The 21747-nt window shown below is 44.9% G+C and overlaps 1 protein-coding gene across 3 annotated transcripts in view; it reads left to right on the top strand.

The window, feature by feature from the left end:
* Positions 1 to 21747, top strand: part of LOC147122584 (pro-neuregulin-1, membrane-bound isoform-like) — a 214824-nt gene that overhangs the window by 182002 nt on the left and 11075 nt on the right. For 2 of the 3 annotated variants that reach the window (XM_086007251.1, XM_086007260.1), the window contains 2 exons: positions 5410 to 5512; positions 8295 to 8421. In XM_086007251.1, the coding sequence (XP_085863377.1) occupies positions 5410 to 5512; positions 8295 to 8421 (230 nt within the window). Of the gene's footprint in view, positions 1 to 893; positions 918 to 5409; positions 5513 to 8294; positions 8422 to 21747 lie in introns of all 3 variants that reach the window. The other variant, XM_086007241.1, reaches the window with a different exon arrangement.

A 21747-nucleotide genomic window follows, 5' to 3' on the forward strand; every position in this document is an offset into this window, starting at 1 on the left:
TGCCTTTCTGAAGTTATCTGAACTGATGTGTTTTAAAATGCACTTCACGCCGGCTGATAGTTTTCGCCTCATTGCGGCTGATCGACCAAACTGGATTTTCAGGATATTTAAATGATTTGTGTTGGGGCGAGTGCCAAAAATATTCAGCTATGGCAAGCACGCAGAATTTAAAGCTTCACTTGTCATCCTTCAGGCAAATCTTCATCATTTGGACTGGGGCAGATGACACCCTTTGAATGGAAAACAAAGCAACATCTTTTGATGTATCTCACTGAAAATAAATATCATGCTGTGCAGAACATTTTTTCTGATCGGAAATCTCACTCCTAGAAATTTCCCTGTTATTGACAATTCGGTGCCATGGGCATAAGTATTATCATTTTTTAATATTTTTTACTGTGCCTGAACCCAGGCAGATATCAAGCCAGTAAACTATTTTGTGAAGTTCAGATAAACCATGAAAGGCATCGGTTTTACCTTCTGAAATGAAAGGCAACCCAATACCTCCCAAAAAAAAAGGGTTGATATTATAGCTTAATATCCCCCAAAATGTCCTTGCACCATTACCAGAAAGGTTTCTTATGTTTTATTCCTCCAGCTAATTGAATTGCCTTCTGTATTTTCAAACCTTCAGTTTTTTTTTCTCTCCTAGTGCTTGTATAGATGCGTTGTCTCTCTTTGGAAAGCATGCACTTTGCACCACGATAAAGCAGCTTATGTGAGCACTGTCTCCTCTGGAATGTTGCCACTCATCATTGTCACTCGTGTGCAAGCACAGGCTAATCATGTTACTTGTGTGATTTTTTTCCCCAGTATGTTGTACTGCTCTTCTCTGAAACTTTTTTTCCCTTTATTTTTTCTTTCTTTTTTTTGTCAACTTTCTGCATTGGCAGAGCATCTTGGAATTGAATTTATGGGTATGGACAAATCATTCCTTTTAATCTGCAGAATAAAACCTGACAGCTATGACCTGCCTTCAATTCCTAACTCATTTTCTTCTCCCCTCCCGACTCCTGTTGCTTTTGGAAGGGATGATCCAGCCATAACAGCCTGTCTGCCACTTGGCCGCCCCTTTTGTGGGTAGCAAGTCGAAAATGAAAAAAAAAAAGCGGAGGGAATGGGCCTTCCGCCTCTTCCAAGCTGCAGCCATTGAAATTTGATTCGTAGAACCGGAGTAGGCCATTCAGCCCCCTCGAACCTGCTCCACCATTCAATTAGATCATGGCTGATCTGTACTTCAACTCCATTGCACAGCCTCGAGTTGGATTTGGCTTCCATCGCCTTTAGTGTCAACCTCCTTAGAGTATTTAAAAAAAAAATCAATTCAAAACAAATCTCCACCCAATAACTTTCAAAAGACTGCCGCAAAAATAGTCCACCGATTGTTTGATAAGCGCATTTGAATGCTAGCTTTATGAGGTAGGTTGATTATTCCTAATGCATTCTTTTACTAAATTCAAGGCCAATATTTTAATTTAATGTAATGATTTGAATGAGCGAAAAGCAATAGCCAATGCAATTATTAAAGGTGAAATCTCTCCTGAATGAGTTACAGTAAAATTCTAACACGCTCTCTTTCTTGGAATTCGCACGCGTATTTCTGCCATTTACTTCTCAAGTCACATTTTTCAGTGTCGCAAAGCAAGGAATAAACTGCAAAGGCATGGTTTCTAAAACGGCAGACACGGTAACAGAAAATAATTTTAAGACTGATTTTATATCCAAAATATAAAACCTGACAGCCTTCATTCCAACGTGCATTCACAATACCAGCTCCCAAAGTGATCTAACAAAATATTCAAAGCACCCAACAATGCAGAATGTGACATCGAATTTTGAACCCCTCCTTTCCCCTTTGGCTGAATACGACTTACATTTTGTAAACTCTTTGCAATTTAGCTGGTATTTCAAACCACTTGAATCTAGAACAAACAAATTAGACGCTAAAAGCCTCAAAGTCGAGGAGCAGAACTTGTGACCTGCCAGTGAGAGTGGTCGAGCAATGCTACGGATGGAATTGGGCTCAATTTATAGGGATAATAAATATTCTTGTAAAAAGTAAATGATATTTCTGGCTGAAGATTGCGATAATAGAAAGCGATCTTTACTGGCTGGCAGGGTTCTTGAGACAGAGAGTTCTTTCATATGTTCAAATCTCTGGCTTTTGCTAGTTGACCAAAAAGTCTGCTGTGCTGGAGAATTCAAAAGGCCTTCCTCCCCCGCTGCTCCCCCCACCCCGTGTAATTTAACTATAAGTTAAAACATTTATTGCCAGCTCAAGATAATGGCCAATTTGATCCCACTTTCAAAATAAAACCGTCTGCAATTAAATGACTTGTACTCCTGTTGATCACTATATGAATCCAGAGCCTAATTAATGTCTGTTAATTTTTTTTTTAACCCCTTTTAGGGCTGTAGGAAGCCCCCCAGTGCATGTTGGCAATCCGCTCCCGGATTCCCATTTTGCTGTCAAGGGAGGAACATGGTGTTCCCAGATGAACTGGCCTTGAGTGTATGTAGTTGATTAGCGTTGATGTACAGGACAAGGCCATCAACACACATCCTTCCCGTAATTCCCCAAAAATCTGGAGCTGCAAACAATGGCGAAACAACAGATAAATGATACAGATTCCTTCCTCTTTTACATAGAGGCCTTCAGGTCCAGAAGGCCTCAGGAAATTGTACAAGACATTTAGCGAATGTTGTGTTTTAATTGAAGACATTTTAAATACAACTTTTAGCTGTGGTGATAGGCCTGTAAGTGGATCTTCAGGAAGTAAATTAATTGATTTAACTACGGGTCCATAGGCTACTCTGGGAGCGGGGGGGGAGGTATAAGCCCAACTCTGGGATGTGTAAGCACAACAATTTGAAAGAAAGTGTTCACTCAAAGAGACTTTTGGAATCTGCTTAAATTGGAATTGCTTTTAATTGAGGAAGGGAATTCTACATGAAATATATTATTAGTTGAACCATAATGAAAAAGTTTAAAAAATAAATGGCAAGATAATTAAAAAGATAGTCAGAAAATGTGCAGCCATTTTAACTTAAACCAGTACTTTGTAAATATTCTGGTAAGGTCATTTGCACTCATAATATGGAAAGATTCACTATATTCATCTAAACCAAAATCTTACTATTCACAACTTGCCCATAGTCTGACTGCAAGTGAAGGAAGCAAACAAATGCTTAAAGCAGACTGAACTCTAATTCGATTGAAATCATCTTAATTTTTATCTTTATCGTTATATTTTTTATCATTTCAAAAGTACCCAAGTAACTCGTGATTAATTTTTGTGCTGGTTCAGTCAGTCGGTGGTTATGTTGTGTGGGACATCCCTTCGCACTTTGCTTCAGTCACTCTCTTTTCCCAAGTGTTTCTCTGTTTTATTTTCCACTATCAAGCATGCTATGCCAGGCCTACTGTTGACTCCTTAACCTGAAACTACTTTTTAAAATCAAAATCTCTACCCTTCTGGCATCCTTTTTCTTTCCCTTTTTTTAAAAAAAAAAAAGATTATTCGCTGCTTTGGCGAAACTAGTTTTCCGGAACAATTCCAGTTGAATTGATGTTTGGTCTTGTATGGACTTGGTGTTGACCCATCTGTCGTGACTGTCCCATGTTGTTGTTGTAAATAGCAGGATGGCTATTGGCCAGCTATACAGGAGAAGACACAAACCGTGCTAATAATGCAAACAAAAAAACACATCCAGCTGTTGCGAAAATGTTACTCCTTTGTACGAGTAAAAATCAGGAAGAATTTGAAGTTTTTGCGCAGTTCCTGTACCTGCTAAATTGTTCCACATACTTATGCTGTAGCTTTTAGTCGAGTCTCTTTCGTGATTCGCTCCCCAGCTTTGTTCTCTACTCCTTTTTTAAATCCCCCAAATTATATCTATTGTCAGAACAAAATAATAAATGCAGAACAAATCTGGCTAATCCGGGAGACTTATCAATGTCACCTGAGCAAGAAACTGCAGGAATTAGATGGACCCTTCGCTGAGCTTCTGAAGGTCTGCCTTGCAACAGACACAAGCCGGCCATGCCTTAAGGTCCAAAGTGCCTGCCAATCATTGACATTTTGTCCCACGGTCTAGCTCTAATCTTGATTGATGCTTTTGTTTTCCTGAACGTTATGCATCTTATTTCCCATTATGTGCTACAGATATCGCATATACATCTGGCTTTTGTTTCTTTAAAGGAAGCCGATCTGGCTTGGGAGAAACTTCAGATTTTTGTACTGATTTTCCATAATCATTTTAATAACAGACCTTTGTAAAAAAAAAAATGATTTCTATTTTAACTGTAATGATGAAAACATTCCCAGTCCTGTCAGCTGGCCTCTGTTCTGAAATTTACCTCAAAGGTGTTTTACTCAGTGATGTTTCTCTGTCAGTGATGTTAACTCAAGTTGGGGGCGGGGAGTGGGGGTGAAAACTTCCCACTGAACAAGGTTTAAAAAGATTGTTTCCTTAACAACTGCTGCCCTTCCCTCTTGGTTGATCCAAGGCTCATGAAGCCAGCTCCAAGGAGGAGGTGAGGAAGTAAAATTTGGCAAATAAATCTTTTCAAGCATTTGCATATTTCTTAGAGCATAGAGCAATGGGTTGACTATAAATATATCTAATATAGGGCATTATTTATGCTGCAGGAAACATCAATGAGTAATAACCCAATAACAATTTAACTCCAGTTTTATGTATAATTGTCAAGGTTTTTTAAAAAGTTGTACTGCAGAAGCTCAAAAAGGCAATGTTTGGCTTATATAATACTTTTAATTTTCTATTAATCAGTTTAATCCCGTGCTTGAGTAGAAGACTTGAAACAAATGGAACATGGATGTGTTTCTTGATTGGAAAAGGCACACATGGTTATTACAGGACATGCTTGGAGTGACATTTAGGATCGAGATTATTGGCACATATATTTAAATATATGAAGCTGTGCACATTTTTAAAAGACAGACAGATCTTGGAAGAGGTCAGATATTTGTCATTTAGACTGGCTGGTACTTGACGGGTCTCAGCATGTGTCCTGGCATGTTTCTTTTTGGTCACCGACGCCTGTGGTCATCAGTGCAGATACCATGGCTACAATTTAAAAAAAAACAGCTTAAGGTAGAAAACCACGTCTGTTCTACACTTCTACTTAGGCACAGCATGAATCCAAAAAAAACATAAAGTAAACAGAAAGCTTAGCGTAAGCTGGGAATTGCCTTTTTTTTTTAAATTGCCGTGAGTTTCCATTTTGTGCGTTTTAATTGCCATTGAGAGCAGAAAGCAGGTGGAAAATGGAAACTATGAGCAATTTCTCCTCATCAACGTAGCTAAATGATTGCATTTTCATGGCATGTTGACTACACGGCAAGCCTCGGGCTCTAACCTGCTGTTTTCTGCTTCTCTCTTCAGAAGCTGAGGAGCTGTACCAGAAGCGAGTGCTGACCATAACCGGGATCTGTATTGCTCTCCTCGTGGTTGGCATCATGTGTGTGGTGGCGTACTGCAAAACGAAGTAATCCAAAGTTTCATTGTTTCAAATCCAAGATAGAACCCGATCGACACTAATTCGTCTGTTCTGTTCTTCCCTCTCTCCAAGTGCATTCTTCTCGTGTTTGAAAGTCAGCCTTTCTTTAAAACGATATTGAAGTATAACAAAATAACAACAGTAAATGCTGGAAAAACTCAGCAGGCCAGGCAACATCCGTGGAGAGAGCAATAGAGTCAACGTTTCAGGTCGAAGACCCTTCGTCAGGACTGAAAAAACACAGGAAATGAAACAGATTAAAAGGCCAGTTTGGGGGCCGGGAAATGGACCTGAAACGTTGACTCTATTTCTCTCTCCACGGATGCTGCCTGGCCTGCTGAGTTTTTCCAGCATTTTCTATTATTTCGGATTTCCAGCATCCACAGTATTTTGCTATAGTTGAAGTATAACAAAGCAGTCAGCAAATGAAGGCTGCCTTAAGGTGTTAAATAACTATTTCCCTGTCATTTGGGTCGAGTCTCTTGTTAAAGTCTAAGGGTAAAATGTAATACATAATTGAAAAGCATATCGGAGATGGAGTTGGACAGCATAATGTCCCCTCCATTGATGGGACCCAAGTTTGAACCCAGTCCAAACTGATAGGATGATCTGCAGTATGTTGCTTTTGGATGAAGATCTCTCTTTGTTTGCTGGAAAGGTCTTCTGTGAAATGGCTTAAGGCAGCCTCAGCTTAGTTCCTAGTGAGCATGAACTCACAGCTCAAAATGGCCCATAGTCTGGTATTAGTTGATAGTGTGATTCAGAAAGGCTATAAGGATGGATAGTGCGGGAAATGGAATTTAAAAGAAACCATGCTGGTGGGCTTATCTGAGTTTGGGCCAAAGCATCTGGTTTGGAAAGGAGAGGGGGTTCTACTCTGCAACTAGCTGTGCTGTATCTGACCTGGGAGCTTGATGCCGACAGTGAGTGGTCAAAGTGAGAATGTGCGCCAAGCTCTGGCACCCTTCATCTTGATGAGCATGACATTCAGTGACTTTAAATGTTTTTTTTAAAAAAACCAGAAAGAAACCTGGGAGTGAATGCTATAAGTTGAGGATTACTAAAGGAGACCACGGTCTAGAAATTCGTCGCGGTGGCGGGAAGCGGGCGGTATCACGGTCAATAGAACTGAACATCCGGCGCTGCGGATAACGGGCGGCCGATCCGATACAGCCCGCTTTGCGCCGCCTCCCGAGACGAATTTCTCGGCCAAACTCTTTAAGAGTGGCATTGGCAGAAACCTGGGAGCAGGTCACCTGTTCAATGGATCCAGCCCCCTTCCCCTCGACGGTGAATGGTTTGTAGCCACAAAGGCCTAATGGGGCAGAGGGGGGAGAATATTTTGGATAAAGACGTGCAGTTTGATAATGAGCATATTTTTTTTTTCTTTAGATCATCGCAGTTTGAAATCTGAACAAAAGTTTTGGAAAGATAATGGGGTTGACATTGGCGAGGGCACAGGTTGGGGGGTAGCGGATTGGTCACCCATTGAATTCCATGGAAAGTAAAGTCAGGCGGGTTTTATAACAGGCATCCGATCCACACCTGCCCACTGTGCGCCACCACCAGAGTTAAATTTCACCTGCAGCATGTCAAACAGCACCAAAACGAATGAGCTTTTACAACACTCTAAATTTAAAGGCGCACAAATGAGTTAAACCTCATTATTAAAAAGAGTGACAGGCCCCGTCATATATATTATTTTATAGTAACCCTTTCCTCCACCTCAGTGGGTTCCCAATCTCAGCTGTCACCTTGGAGAGGCCTGGTGCAGAGGTCATGCTCCACCCGAGAGGACAGGGATGAAAATTAGAAGGGATTCCGCGAGATATTGTTTGTCCACTTCACAAAGGAGGCTGCTCTACCCAGTTTCTCAGCTGTAGCTTGTGTGCTACCAGTGACTGGAGGGGGGGGGGGAAATCCTGGAGGGTAACTACCCCAAAAATCAGGATCTGACTTTCAACTTTCATTGTGTATTATTTTTAACCTAGCATATTTCTGTGAAATTCTGACGTTGAATATTCATATTTAGTATTCAAAGCACAGTAGAGAAAAGGAAAGCTTTTAAGTAAATAGAAGATGTTTCCACTTGTGGGGATTCCAAAAGGACAGAAATATAAGATAGTTATGAATACATCCAATAAGGAATTCAGCAGTAACTTCTTTACCTCAGAGAGTAGTGAGAATGTGGAACTCGCTACCACATGGAGTATATGAGGCGAATAGTATAGATGCATTTAGGGCCAGCTATATAAATACATGAGGGAAGGAGAAATATGCTGATAGGGTTAGATGAAGTAGGGCGGGAGCAGTTTCCTGTGGATCATAAACACCGGCATAGACCAGTTGGGCCGAATGGCCTGTTTCTGTGTTGTAATTATGTAATTCTGTGTAAAATAATTGGGTTGAAATTGCTTTTGGACAATCTCACTTACAAATATCTCACACAATCTGTGCCATGTAGAAATGGCTGCAAACGGCAATATGTTTTCAGTCAGTACAACCCTCCATTCAGTTAGTTCTTTCCTATATTTATTTTTAGAAACACTCGGTTTTGGACAGGATGCAGAGGAAGGATAAAATAAGGCCAACATATGAGCCATACTTAAAGGGTTGGGCATTTAGATTGAATGCTACACTGGTGCTGAAGGAAATGAGTGTAAAAAAATTCATCCCTGGAATTTTATCTCTTCTAATGTAAAGAAAGCCATGTCAAATAATTGCTGTTTATTTTTTTCTCTGATTGCATTGCTTCTGCCACCCGTTACAGAAAACAGAGAAAAAAGCTGCACGACCGGCTAAGACAGAGTCTCCGCTCTGAGCGAAACAACATGGTCAACCTTGTAAATGGACCCCACCACACAAACCCCCCGGCAGACAATGTTCAGTTGGCAAACGTAAGTTGAGTTGGCCTCGCTATCCAATACAGCATTAACTGCATTGTGTCACTGTGGCTGTGAGATACAATATAGGTTTATCAGCATTCAGCTGGTGCCATTGAGGTTTGCCTGTGCGGTGCCTCTGTGCATTACAGAAATGCCCCAGGTAGAAGTGATTCTGTAGTAGCATTGCTGCCCATGCTGTGGAACTGTCGAGCAGATTTCAAACCACAGGCGTTGACCAGCAAGAGTGCCTGAGCAAGTCTGCACCCACACAATCATTGGAAATCTCATTGAAACTTATAAAATTCTAACAGGGCTAGACAGACTAGATGCAGGAAGGATGTTCCCGATGGCGGGGGAGTCCAGAACCAGGGGTCACAGTCTAAGGATAAGGGGTAAACCATTTAGGACAGAGATGAGGAGGAATTTTTTCACCCAGAGAGTGGTGAACCTGTGGAATTCTCTACCACAGAAGGCAGTAGAGGCCAATTCATTAAATATATTCAAGAAGGAGTTAAATATATTTCTTAAGGCTAAAGGGATCAAGGGATATGGAGAGAAGGCAGGGACAGGGTACTGAGTTTGGATGATCAGCCATGATCGCATTGAATGGTGGAGCAGGCTCGAGGGGCCGTGTTCTGCCCTCGCAACGCGTTTCTATGCAGAGCTAGACAGATAGCGAACAACTCGATATCTTCCAATAAAATCACAAGGCTTGACTTTTCTTGTAACGCTTTACTGAACGATTCTAATTGTAAAACTGAAATACAACACAGAAATGGAAGCACACATTAGTATACAGGCGCATAACTGATATGTATACACAGATTTAGGTACGCCTGAGCAACACAGTACATTTAGTAAACTGGGAGGCATTCTCTTTAAATTAGCCCTGTACATAGTGTATGAAAATACAGCTACTAGTTAATCAGCTAGGCAGAGAAAAGTTACAACTAAACATTTTCTACAACATACAGTGCACATTAATCATCCATAGCATTCTAAAATACTTACAGACAAACAATTTCCAAGACTCAAGCATGGGGACAATACAACTGCCCAGAGCCTGTGCTGCTGTAGGAGCACCGTGGTGTAGGTCTGTGTCCCAGCGAGGGCTCCACGAGGACTACGTAGCAGTCCTGTGGGGAGCGTGATGACCTCATCACGCTCGGTAGCGTTGTCCGCGCTTGGGGCGTCACGTGATGCGCGTGGTCGCGTTTCTGGCCGTGGAGGCCGAAGTCGGGAGCGGGAGCTGGAGGCCAGGCTGAGCCGATGCTTGCCGCGGGAGCGGAAGATCGCGTCGCTCCCGGCGGCTGGTAGATGCGGCCAAAGACGCTAGGCCGGGCTGTGCCGGCAGCCTTTCTGGAAGGCCGAGTCGGGCCGGCAGCCGCCTCACGCACGTCACGTCGTACGTGCCGTGACGTCAGCACGCTACGTTGTACGTGACGTGACGTCAGCACGCTAAGGCGCGTCTTAAAGGGGCAATGGCCCTAAAAGGTAAGTTAAAGGGGCAACGGCCCCAACAGGTAGGTTATACATATATAAGTAAGTTAAATACATACAGTGAGGTTAAGTTAGAGGGAGAGGCAGCACACTCCCCGCTTGGTACAATTCCATTGTACCACTACAGATACAAAATAAACCTGAAGAAAACGTCCTTTGGCTGCAACATACTCAGAGTTCGTTCTCTAGGTTACTTCAGAAAGGAGGATCTCTGAGACTGGCCTCAGAAACACTTTGATAGGCCCCTCCTTGACAATCTTCACCTCCACCTTGCGGACCCTCTTGTCCCTGGTCGGCAGAGTTTTGACAACCAGGCCCACTGGCCATTCATTTCTGCGTGCTTGGCTGTCTTTCAGCAAGACAACGTCTCTCACTTTGACGTTTGGCTTGTCTTCTGTCCATTTCCTACGGCTCTGTAGGGTGGACAAATACTCTCCTCTTTGCTTGGGGAATGTCTGTCCCTCTTCAAGACATTTGAATTCCTCCTTGAAGACATCATGCTGGACAGAGCGAATGATCACACCTTTGGCTTGTGATGGCTCACTTGTGCTGGATACTTCTTTAGAACATTTCCATCCTTTGCGTTCTATGTTGTCCGAATTCCCCTTGAAGGATGCTGCTACATGAATGAGTCGGGCTGTGGTTCGGCAGAGTGTTCTCCAGCTTGAGAATCGCTCGAAGCTTTGTGAGCCCAACTGAGATTCTGAGGCTTTGGTGACCAGGGTCGTAACTTCAGGCTGAATCTCGGTATCAGCTTCAGGCTCCACAAGGGTGAAGGGATTGGACTCAGGAGTCTCCTCTGTGTTGACATTAGACAGGAAAGAGGGGCCCGAGAACCAACTGCTTTGCTGTAGGTGTGCTGCTGGTATAGACCTGGTAGCATGGTCTGCAGGGTTCAGGTCTGTGGAGACATAGCACCACTGGTCAGGGTGAGTGGATCGTCTGATACGAGTCACCCAGTTGGAAACATACACGTAAAACCTTCTTGTGGAGTTGTGGATGTAACCAAGTACAATCTTGCTGTCCGTGAAGAACTTGACGGCGCCCACATCGATGTCAATCTTGTCTCTGATCAACTGTAGGTTCCATTTTGCTTCTTTTTCAGGGAGGAGTGGAGCATCCCACTCACTCTGATCCGATGAGAGTTCCCGTACAAATGCTTTTCCTTGCATTGTTATGGGAGCTACGAACCCCAAAGGGTCGTACAAACTGTTGACTGTGGACAGGATGTCTCTCCGTGTGAATGGCCTTTCTTCACGGGACACCAGGAATGTGACGCTGTCTGTTTCCAGGTTCCAGGAGAGCCCCAGGCTCCGTTGAAGGGGGGGAGGATCCACTCCAAGGTGCAAATCCTTCAGATCCTTGGCACGGTCCTCTGCAGGGAAGGCTTCCATCACCTGTCCACTGTTCGATGCTACCTTGTGTAGTCTCAGGTTGGGCTCTTTCCATGACCAACAACTTTCAGGACGGCCATCTAACTCCAGAAGGCCCGAACTCAACAACTCTCGGCGGATAAGGCACCCAGCGAGGTCCTGTGCACCCTGTGGCTCGGGTGAGGACTGCTTGGCTGGATTGGCCGAGTGCTGTGGAGGTCTCTGTAGGTAAGTCTTGCTTGTTTCTTCTCCTTTAAGCTCAGTGTCTCCAAAAACAGGCTGTTTGCTACTGTGTTGAGTAGCTGGTTCTGCGTTGAGATAGTTGGATGTTTCCTTGGAGAACAATTTGGAGTGTTGTTGGACACACTCACTTGTACGTTGCACTGGACTGAGGGGCTGTCCCAGAACATATGTTTCCTGGCTGGGCTCCCCGCCTTCGTTCTCCTCACCTTCTTCATAAGCTGCGGCTTTAGCTTTAGCGGCAGCGGCAGCTCTCTGGCTTTGGAGAATGTGGAGACTGGCAGCGAGGTCAGCTCTCTGCTTCATAACCCTAGCTTCTTTTTCAGCAAGGGCCAATTGAGCCTGGGCAGCTTTTGCCTTGGCACGTGCTTTGGCGGCTGCAGAAGCTGTCGATGACGACGGTCTGCTGGACTGCCGAGATGATCTAGTGGATACTTTAGAGGACTGTGCTGTCTGCTTCATCACACTAGCGTCGAGGTCAGCTCTCTGCTTCATCACACTAGCGTCGAGGTCGGCTCTCTGCTTCATAAGGTCAGCTTTCTGCTTCATAAGGTCAGCTTCTTTTTCAGCGAAGGACAATTGAGCCTGGGCAGCTTTTGCCTTGGCACGTGCTTTGGCGGCTGCAGAAGCTGTCGATGACGACGGTCTGCTGGACCGCCGAGATGACCTAGGGGATACTTTAGAGGGCTGTGACTTGGCATCGTTTGCTAGGAGAGGCTCATGCTTCTCGCTTGACTGGTCGACGTCCTCTAGGGTATATTGTTTTCCTGAGCGTAGACTCATGGTAGCTGAGTGGTATCTTCCTGCGCTTGAGCCCGCTGTGCTGTTGTCTTTTTACTGTTCTGCCCTCGCAACGCGTTTCTATGCAGAGCTAGACAGATAGCGAACAACTCGATATCTTCCAATAAAATCACAAGGCTTGACTTTTCTTGTAACGCTTTACTGAACGATTCTAATTGTAAAACTGAAATACAACACAGAAATGGAAGCACACATTAGTATACAGGCGCATAACTGATATGTATACACAGATTTAGGTACGCCTGAGCAACACAGTACATTTAGTAAACTGGGAGGCATTCTCTTTAAATTAGCCCTGTACATAGTGTATGAAAATACAGCTACTAGTTAATCAGCTAGGCAGAGAAAAGTTACAACTAAACATTTTCTACAACATACAGTGCACATTAATCATCCATAGCATTCTAAAATACTTACAGACAAACAATTTCCAAGACTCAAGCATGGGGACAATACAACTGCCCAGAGCCTGTGCTGCTGTAGGAGCACCGTGGTGTAGGTCTGTGTCCCAGCGAGGGCTCCACGAGGACTACGTAGCAGTCCTGTGGGGAGCGTGATGACCTCATCACGCTCGGTAGTGTTGTCCGCGCTTGGGGCGTCACGTGATGCGCGTGGTCGCGTTTCTGGCCGTGGAGGCCGAAGTCGGGAGCGGGAGCTGGAGGCCAGGCTGAGCCGATGCTTGCCGCGGGAGCGGAAGATCGCGTCGCTCCCGGCGGCTGGTAGATGCGGCCAAAGACGCTAGGCCGGGCTGTGCCGGCAGCCTTTCTGGAAGGCCGAGTCGGGCCGGCAGCCGCCTCACGCACGTCACGTCGTACGTGCCGTGACGTCAGCACGCTACGTTGTACGTGACGTGACGTCAGCACGCTAAGGCGCGTCTTAAAGGGGCAATGGCCCTAAAAGGTAAGTTAAAGGGGCAACGGCCCCAACAGGTAGGTTATACATATATAAGTAAGTTAAATACATACAGTGAGGTTAAGTTAGAGGGAGAGGCAGCACAGGCCGAATGGCCTACTCCTGCTCCTATCTTCTATGTTTCTATGTAAGTCATGTTTGGCCCTTCAATTTCTGCACATTACACCTTCCCCAGTTTCTTCAGAAGGGCCATAAGGGATAGTGCTGCGGCACCTGCTTCACCAGCCTGTACGCACCAGCGTGAGCGCTCTCCTGCAGAAGAAATGGTCGCTGACCACAGAGGTTCTGAGAACATTCAGTCTCTTTGGGGGGGGCCGCAGCATCTCAGGGACCGGCTGTACAGCAACTGAATTCCGACTGTCACCGGCGGCATCATTGTAATAAGCAGAGGCCATCAGTATCACGAGTAGATATGCTGCAGCTTTTAACAGTTGTGTTGACAAAAACACCAGGTACAATATAGGATTGTGTTAGGAATAGTGGATGCAATATAGGATTAACAGCATTGTGTTAATGTGTCAGTAGATACAATATAGGATTAACAGCATTGTGTTAATATGTCAGTAGATATAACATGGGATTAACAGCATTGTGTTAATGTGTCAGTAGATATAACATGGGGTTAATAACATTGTGTTAATGTGTCAGTGGATACAATATAGGATTAACAGCATTGTGTTAATGTGTCAGTAGATACAACATGGGATTAATAACATTGTGTTAATGTGTTAGTAGATACAATATAGGATTAATAGCATTGTATCAGTAGATACAAAGGATTAACAGTACTGTGTTAGTGAGTCAATAAATCCATAAAAGAATTAACAGCGTCGTGTTAGTGTCAGTATAATACAATGAAGGATTAATAGCATTAAATAAGTTCCAGTGAATACAATGTAGAGCTAACAGCATTGTGTTTGTGTCAGCAGATACGATATAGAATTAACAACATTGGGCAGGATTTTCATTGGGCCGTGGAGGCGGGATTGCAGGCGTGTGGGGGGTTAAAATTGCAAAAACTGGCGTGTGGGCCCAATCCCGCCTCCATCCCGCCTCCAAGCAATTTTCATTAATTCGTATCTAATGGTCCCGTCTCCGCCCCACCTCCAAGAGGCGGGATAGGCCGTTAAGGCCCTTAACAAGCACTAAATTGCCTCTATAATGCCATTTTGTAAGGCCTTAGCGATTTTAACCCTTTTCCCACGTGAAACACGCCTGTTCTGAAACATGACGGTGAAACCTGGTGGGAGCACAATTGGATTGCTGACTATCAGCTGCAGCTCAACCATTAACGAGGAGATTTGATCAGTCATCATTTGCAGGTGGCAGGACTTTGTAGCCTCAGGTCTGGGGGAACTTTTAGAAGGTATAACCACAGCTGTGGAAGTTTAGAGCCTGACACCCATCTCCAGTGTGACCTCCTGGGAAACCCCTCTCGCCACCTTCACTGAGCGCTTCCTCAACTGAGGCATATACCAGAAGCATGGGAGCCATTTATTTCCTTCCCTTCTGGACATTAGATGAGGATGAAGACCAGCCGCGGCAGCAGCAGAACCATGAACAACAGCAGCACCAACAGCAGCAGCAACAACAGCAGCTGCAACAACAGGAGCGCCAAGTTGCTGCTCACCCACCTGAAGCTGCACAGGCCAGAAGGGGCCAGCGCATGGAAGCCCGTCGGCGCAGGAGATACCCCCCAAACAGGGTCTACAGACACAGGGTCAGCTACCTCAACATGTCTGAGCAGCAGTGCCAAAGGCGGCTCCGACTTTCGTGAGAGGTAGTGGGTGACATCTGCACAATGCTGCAACAACACCTGCAGGCCAAAGGATCAGGTAGACAACCCTTACCAGTGGCTGTTAAAGTCACAACCGCACTCAACTTTTTTGCCTCAGGCTCATTCCAGGGATCAGCAGCAGGCAACAACGGCATCTCCCAGGCGGCCGCACACACTTGCATCACGCAATCACATCCATTTCACCAAGGATCAAGCAAATGTCACGGCATGTGCGGTTGGATTAGCTAATCTGGCAGGCTTTCCAAGGGTGCAGGACATCGTTGACTGCACACATGTGGCCCTTAAGGCACCCCATCGCAATCCAGGTATTTTTGTCAACCGCAAGGGCTTCCACTCCATTAACGTTCAGCTGGTGTGTGACCACAAGAAGGAGATTTTGCATGTTTGTGCCAAATACCCTGGCAGTTGCCATGACTCCTTCATACTGTGCCAGTCTAGTGTGCCTCCACTATTCAGTCTGCCAGACCAGCTTAACGGATGGCTACTTGGAGACAAGGGCTATCCCCTGAAGACATGACTAATGACGCCATTGAGGAGACCTTCCAACGAAGCTGAGGAGCGCTACAACTCCAGCCACATGTCCACCAGAGCCATAATCGAGCAAACCATCAGTTTGCTGAAGATGCGTTTCAGATGCCTGGATAGATCAGGTGGAGCCCTGCATTACTCCGCAGCCAGGGTCTCCAGAATCGTTGTGGTTTGCTGTGCACTTCACAACATGGCACAGCGTCGTGGCTTGCAGATTCCTGAGGACCAAGTGGCTCATCACATATCCTCCTCAGATGAGGAGGAGAAGGAGGAGGAGAGTGAAAACAAACATCTTGCAGAGGCCCATCAGCCAGCGGCAGCAGTACCCGAGAATATTGCTGCCCGGGATGCAAGGAACACACTCATCTTGGCCAGATTTGCTTAGCCTAGCCAATCAAGCACTTTTGCCTCACAGCTTCTTACCTGAGCATCGATAATGGCCAAGGACCAGCAGATTCCTAGAAATTTGACCACCATACTGACAATTGCAAGTAATCCTAAACCCTCAATGTGAAAGTCCCATTCGCAAATGACACACGCCACAACTACAGCAGTAGCCATCAGATTTTTTATTTACATTATTCATCTGATGGCTTTTTCACAGAAAACATCAAATTTCACCAAAGTGACTACCCTTGTGACTATTTGTGCAGTATCTTTCTCTTACGTGTGCTCCTACGTGGTGCATCCCCGTGGCTTCAGCAGATGTGGAGGCCCCTTGCTCACTTTCCTGCTGCTCCTATCTTGACACCTTTGACAGGCATCCTCTGGGGTTGCGAACCTGTGAGGGCTCGGCAACAGTCTGCTGCTCCTGCGGCTGTGCAGGGGTTGAGACGTCGATCTCAGATGGGTGTGGACTCTGGTGGGGCTCTGACCGAGGGTTCTGCAGTGGCATGGAAGTGTGAGCGCTTGGAGAGGAGCCCCCACTTCCTTGATGTCTGCCACCAACTTCCCCCTCATGGGTCAGGTCCCCCTCAACGCTTGCAAGTAGCTTGAGAGCACCTTGCTGCACATCAGGGGGGCCATGGGGACCCGTATCTGCACTGGCAGTCCTAATCAGAAGGACTTCCATGAAGGTCTGGTTTCTCTGTTCAATAGATGACCATCGCTCCTCCAGAGATGTCATTCTGTTCTGAACACTCACCATGTTTTCTACACTCTGGCGACTTATCACTTCCATGGAGGTTGCCATCCTTTCCATGATGATGCGTTCATGCGCCAATGACTCCACAAAGATTCTGCTCATGCTCGCTATGGACTCCTCCATTTGCTCCACACTCGCAGCGACCCTGGAGACAAAACCTGCTAGAGACTCCTGCATCTGTTCCTGGAGTTCCAGCACCGCTGATCTTATGGATGGACCCAGAGGCAGAGGGTCGACATGCAGCTGAGCCGAACTGGCAGAGTCCTGCACCCTCCGACGAGGACTCTCCACTGCTGTCCCTGTCTCCACAATCTGCTGATGCTCACTTGTGAGCTGTGATACACCAGGTGACAACACTACTCTATGTCCCGAAGGTCCCACCGAGGTGTGAGTGTCTGCGCTGGTGCTGGGTGCACTGAATTCTGCTGACGCTGCGCCCTCAGAGGTTGCAGCTTCCTCTGAGAAGTCTTGAGGCTCATGCTCTTCCTCCTGGCTAGTGGGGACGGTTGCTTGCGATGGTCCTGTGGGGGAGTAAAGGAAGGAGTCAGAGATGTGATGCCAAGGTTACATGCACATTGCATATTGCAGATGATCATTAGTCCATCTGTTAGAGCTTCAGAATCATTATCAGTGACTCATGCAATGTCAATGAGAGAGATGGAAAGCTATTCTGTCACCAGCTTGCTGTGATGCACCCCTCTGTCCGTCCCCCACTTGCTCATCTTCCTCCACTCCCACGATCTCCAGGACCGCCTCCTCCCAAGGGGTCAGGTGGGCTACTGAGGGTGGCCCTCCTCCTGTCCTCGCTCTTTCCCTCTTATTGTGAGCTCTCTTTTCCTGCAATGAGGGAGACAAGTGGAGGTTGAGTGAGAATGAAGGACTGAGTGTAGAGATTCCATAGCATAGATACTTAGAAAGAGACAAAGATAGAGTGAGGTGGCAAGACCAAGGGCCCTCCCTGTGTGTTGTCAGTTGTTTTCATAGCATCACAGTGATAGGGAGTGTGAGGGCTGCATAGTCGAATAGTTAGGTGAATGTGACCATAGAGAGAGAGGGAATGGGTAAGGGTGCATGGATGTCAGTGTCAAGTGGGATGTGGAGGAAGAGATTGCTAAAGCTGAGTGCTGGTGAGGAGAGGCAATGGGGATCAGATTGAGGGTGATGGGAAATTCATATTCACTTTTCCAGTGCGCAGAAGGTCATGAAACCTCTTCCTGCATTGAATCCAGGTTCTGCGGGTTACTGATAATGAGTTGACTTCCTCTGCCACCTGGATCCACACAGCCTTGGTCTTCTGGGGAGGCTTCTTCCTCCCTGAAGAAGGGAAGAGCACCTCTTTATGAGCTCTTGCTCCCTCAACTAAAGCCTGCAAGGCAACGACATCAAACCTCGGAGCAGCCCTCGCTCTCCGGCTGGCCATTCTTCCTCCAGGTCCCTCTAGCATGAAAGGCCAAAAGGTTGGCAGTCTGCAGAAGAAGCCAGGCTTGTTGCAGACCTTAAACGCAGCAGCAATGATGACGTCATCGGAGGCGACTTTCAGACTGGAAAAACTCATTGGCCATGGGCTCCCACACGTTGGAACTCAATTGGCCAATTAAGTTAAAATCGCCTGAATCTCCCACATCGATTTAGATTCGGGTGGATAACACAAAATGCGGATTACATGACCCCAGCCCGCCCCTGAATTAAAATCCAGCCCATTGTGTTAGTATAATACAATATAGGATTAATAGCATTGTGTTAGTGTCAGTAGATACAGTGTAGAGTTAATAGCTTTGTGTTGGTAGATACAACATGGGATTAATAGCATTGTGTTAATGGCCCAGGCATCTTGCAGAAAATGCCTTGAATTGGATCTTTTACCTCACCCTTCAGGTCATATTATTTTTGTGCTACAAGTTGCTGGAAATTCGATTTGATAACAGGTCAACGGGACATCTGAGACACATGAACGTTGGCCCCAATGGTCTATCTCTTTAACCAATGAAACAAGGGGATAGAGAAAGAAACCGAGCAAACAACAGAGACGGAAATGGAATAAATTACAGTCAAATTATAGTTAGAAAGAGCAATAAAGAGCATGAATTGAGAGAAAAAGAGACAGAAATTAAGATAAAAATTTAATTTTCCAGCAATTTGTGGAGAATTGGAACTCGTGGCATATCTTTGCCACAAATTGATACATTTTTAAGATACAATATATAATTATAATTCTGTTAGTGTGTCAGTGGATACAATATAAGATTAACAGCATTGAGCTAATGTGTTAGTGGATACAATATAGGATTAACAGCATTCTGTTCATGTGTCAGTAGATACAATGTAGGATTAACAGCATTGTGTTAAACAATATAGGATTAACAGCATTGAGTTAATGTGTCAGTAGATGCAATATAGGATTAACAGCATTGTGTTCATGTGTCAGTAGATGCAATATAGGATTAACAGCATTGTGTTAAACAATATAGGATTAACAGCATTGAGTTAATGTGTCAGTAGATGCAATATAGGATTAACAGCATTCTGTTCATGTGTCAGTAGATGCAATATAGGATTAACAGCATTGTGTTAAACAATATAGGATTAACAGCATTGAGTTAATGTGTCAGTAGATGCAATATAGGATTAACAGCATTGTGTTCATGTGTCAGTAGATGCAATATAGGATTAACAGCATTGTGTTCATGTGTCAGTAGATACAATGTAGGATTAACAGCATCGTGTTCATGTGTCAGTAGATACAATGTAGAATTAACAGCATTATGCTAAACAATATAGGATTAACAGCATTGAGTTAATGTGTCAGTAGATACAATATACGATTATCAGCATTGTGTTAGTAGATGCAATATAGGATTAATAGTGTTGAAAAAGTGTGTTAGTAGATACAATTTAGAATTAATAGCATTGTGTTAGTTTTAGTAGATACAATACAGAATTAACAGCACCGTGTTAGTGTGTTAGTAGATACAATATAGAATTAACAGCATTGTTTTATTGTGTTAGTAGATATAATACAGGACAAACAGCATTGTGTCAGCATCAATAGATACAATTCAGAATTAACAGCATTGTGTCAGTTTCAGTATAATACAATATTGGCCCAGAAATTCGGGTCGGAGGCTTCCCACGGGTGCAAGCCTCCGACCTGCACTTACCTAGCGTGCCGGCCGTTGTGCTGTGGGCCCGCGTGGGATTCCAATCCTGGGCCTCTTCCAGCTGCCGGCGCGCTGTGCTTGCATATCCCAGGGGCGCAGTTAGTTCGAAGCGTCCCCTGGGATCACATGGGCCATGGAGAGCCAATGGTAGCAGGGAATCTGTATTCATAGGTTTGACAGGAAGACCTGTCAAATCTATGAATACAATTCATCCCTAAAACATCACTAAAACTTCAAATAAATTTTTTTTTAAATGACATTTCTAAAATAACTATAAATTACATAAAATAACTATTTTAAACAATAATTTAAATTTTTGAAAAAATTAATTACAATTTCTAATGAGGCTAAAATAAACTTACCTTTCTTTAAAGTATTTAAAAATAATAAACCTGTGGAAAAGATGTTTTAATTTAACTCAATTCACCACTTACCTGGAGACTTACCCTCCCGGAGAAACATGCAAAAAAAACGGAAGTTCCAGGCGTACGCGCTGCCTCTCCGGCGCACGCGTTCGACCTGTGAACCCCTTCCTTTAACGGAACGGAAGTTCCGGTTTCCCGCGCATGCGCAGTGCATGCACGAAACCGGCACTTTTGTTGGGCCTACGCGTGAGTACCCAGCGCGTACTCACCCGTGGGGACCCGAAGTTCTGGCCCTATATATAATTAACAGCATTGTGTTAGTGTGTCAGCATAATACAATATATAATTAACGGCATTGTGTTAGTTTCAGTATAATACAATATATAATTAACAGTATTGCAAAGTTTCAGAAGATACAATGTTGAATTAGCAGTGTGTGTCAGTAGATACAATATAGGACTGATACTGTTGTGGCCATGAGTCAGCAGATGGAGGTTTTATTCCTGAAGATAATGCAAGTGTATGTTTGGTGTTCTCTTCAGTGAATTGATTCAGGTTAAAGTAATAACAGAAACCCACACAGATGACCTTTACAAATTGGGAATAGGCTGTAGGTCAAGGTTCACCAATCTTCCAGCCTGTCCTCGATTTGGTAAGACAGTGCCCATGTAGTTCATTGCTACTACTCTATCCTGACTTAAAGGTGTTTATATTGCATTTCCATATTTTTGGTCTTTAACAAGTACTATAATGTATACACAGTAAATAAATGGACAAACACATAAAAAGGGCAGTATTCTTCTTCTTAGGCAGTCCCTCGGAACCGAGGATGACTTGCTTCTACATTAGAAATGAGTTCTCAGGTGACTGATGAGTCTAATGCGGGACCTACAGTCTCTGTCACAGGTGGGGCAGATGGTGGTTGAAGGGGCGGGTGGGTGGAGTGCTTGGGTTGACGTGCGCTCCTTCCGCCGTTTGTGCTTGGCTTCCGCTTACTCCCGGCGAAGAGAGTCGAGGTGTTCGGTGCCTTCCCGGATGCTTCTCCTCCACTTTGTGCGGTCTTAGGCCAGGGATTCCCAGGTGTCAGTGGGGATGTTGCACTTTTTCAAGAAGGCTTTGAGGGTGTCCTTGAAGCGTTTCCTCTGCCCACCTGGGGCTCTCTTGCCGTGTTGGCGCTCCGAGTAGAGCGCTTGTTTTGGGAGTCTCATATGGGGCATGCGGACGGTGTGACCCATCCATCGGAGCTGATCGCGCGTGGTCAAATCTTCGATGCTGGGGATGTTGGCCATATTTCTGTAATGACTAATCTGGCTGGTCATGTCCCATTTTCTTCAACATTTCTGTCGAGGTGTGACACTGCAGTCATTAGTACCTTGGAAGAGAAATTTGTTGTTGAAGATCGGAGCACACCAGCGCCTTCCAAAACCTGACCTCCAGGTGGCTGTAACTCATTTATTTTCAGCCAGTGTAGTAAGGGCCCTCAGTGGTAGATTTATGCCTCCCTGAAACAGAGGTCCCT

Source organism: Somniosus microcephalus, chromosome 2, assembly GCF_052327205.1.
Source record: "Somniosus microcephalus isolate GS21.2 chromosome 2, FLI_Smic_1.0, whole genome shotgun sequence".
Classification (NCBI taxonomy): domain Eukaryota; kingdom Metazoa; phylum Chordata; class Chondrichthyes; order Squaliformes; family Somniosidae; genus Somniosus; species Somniosus microcephalus.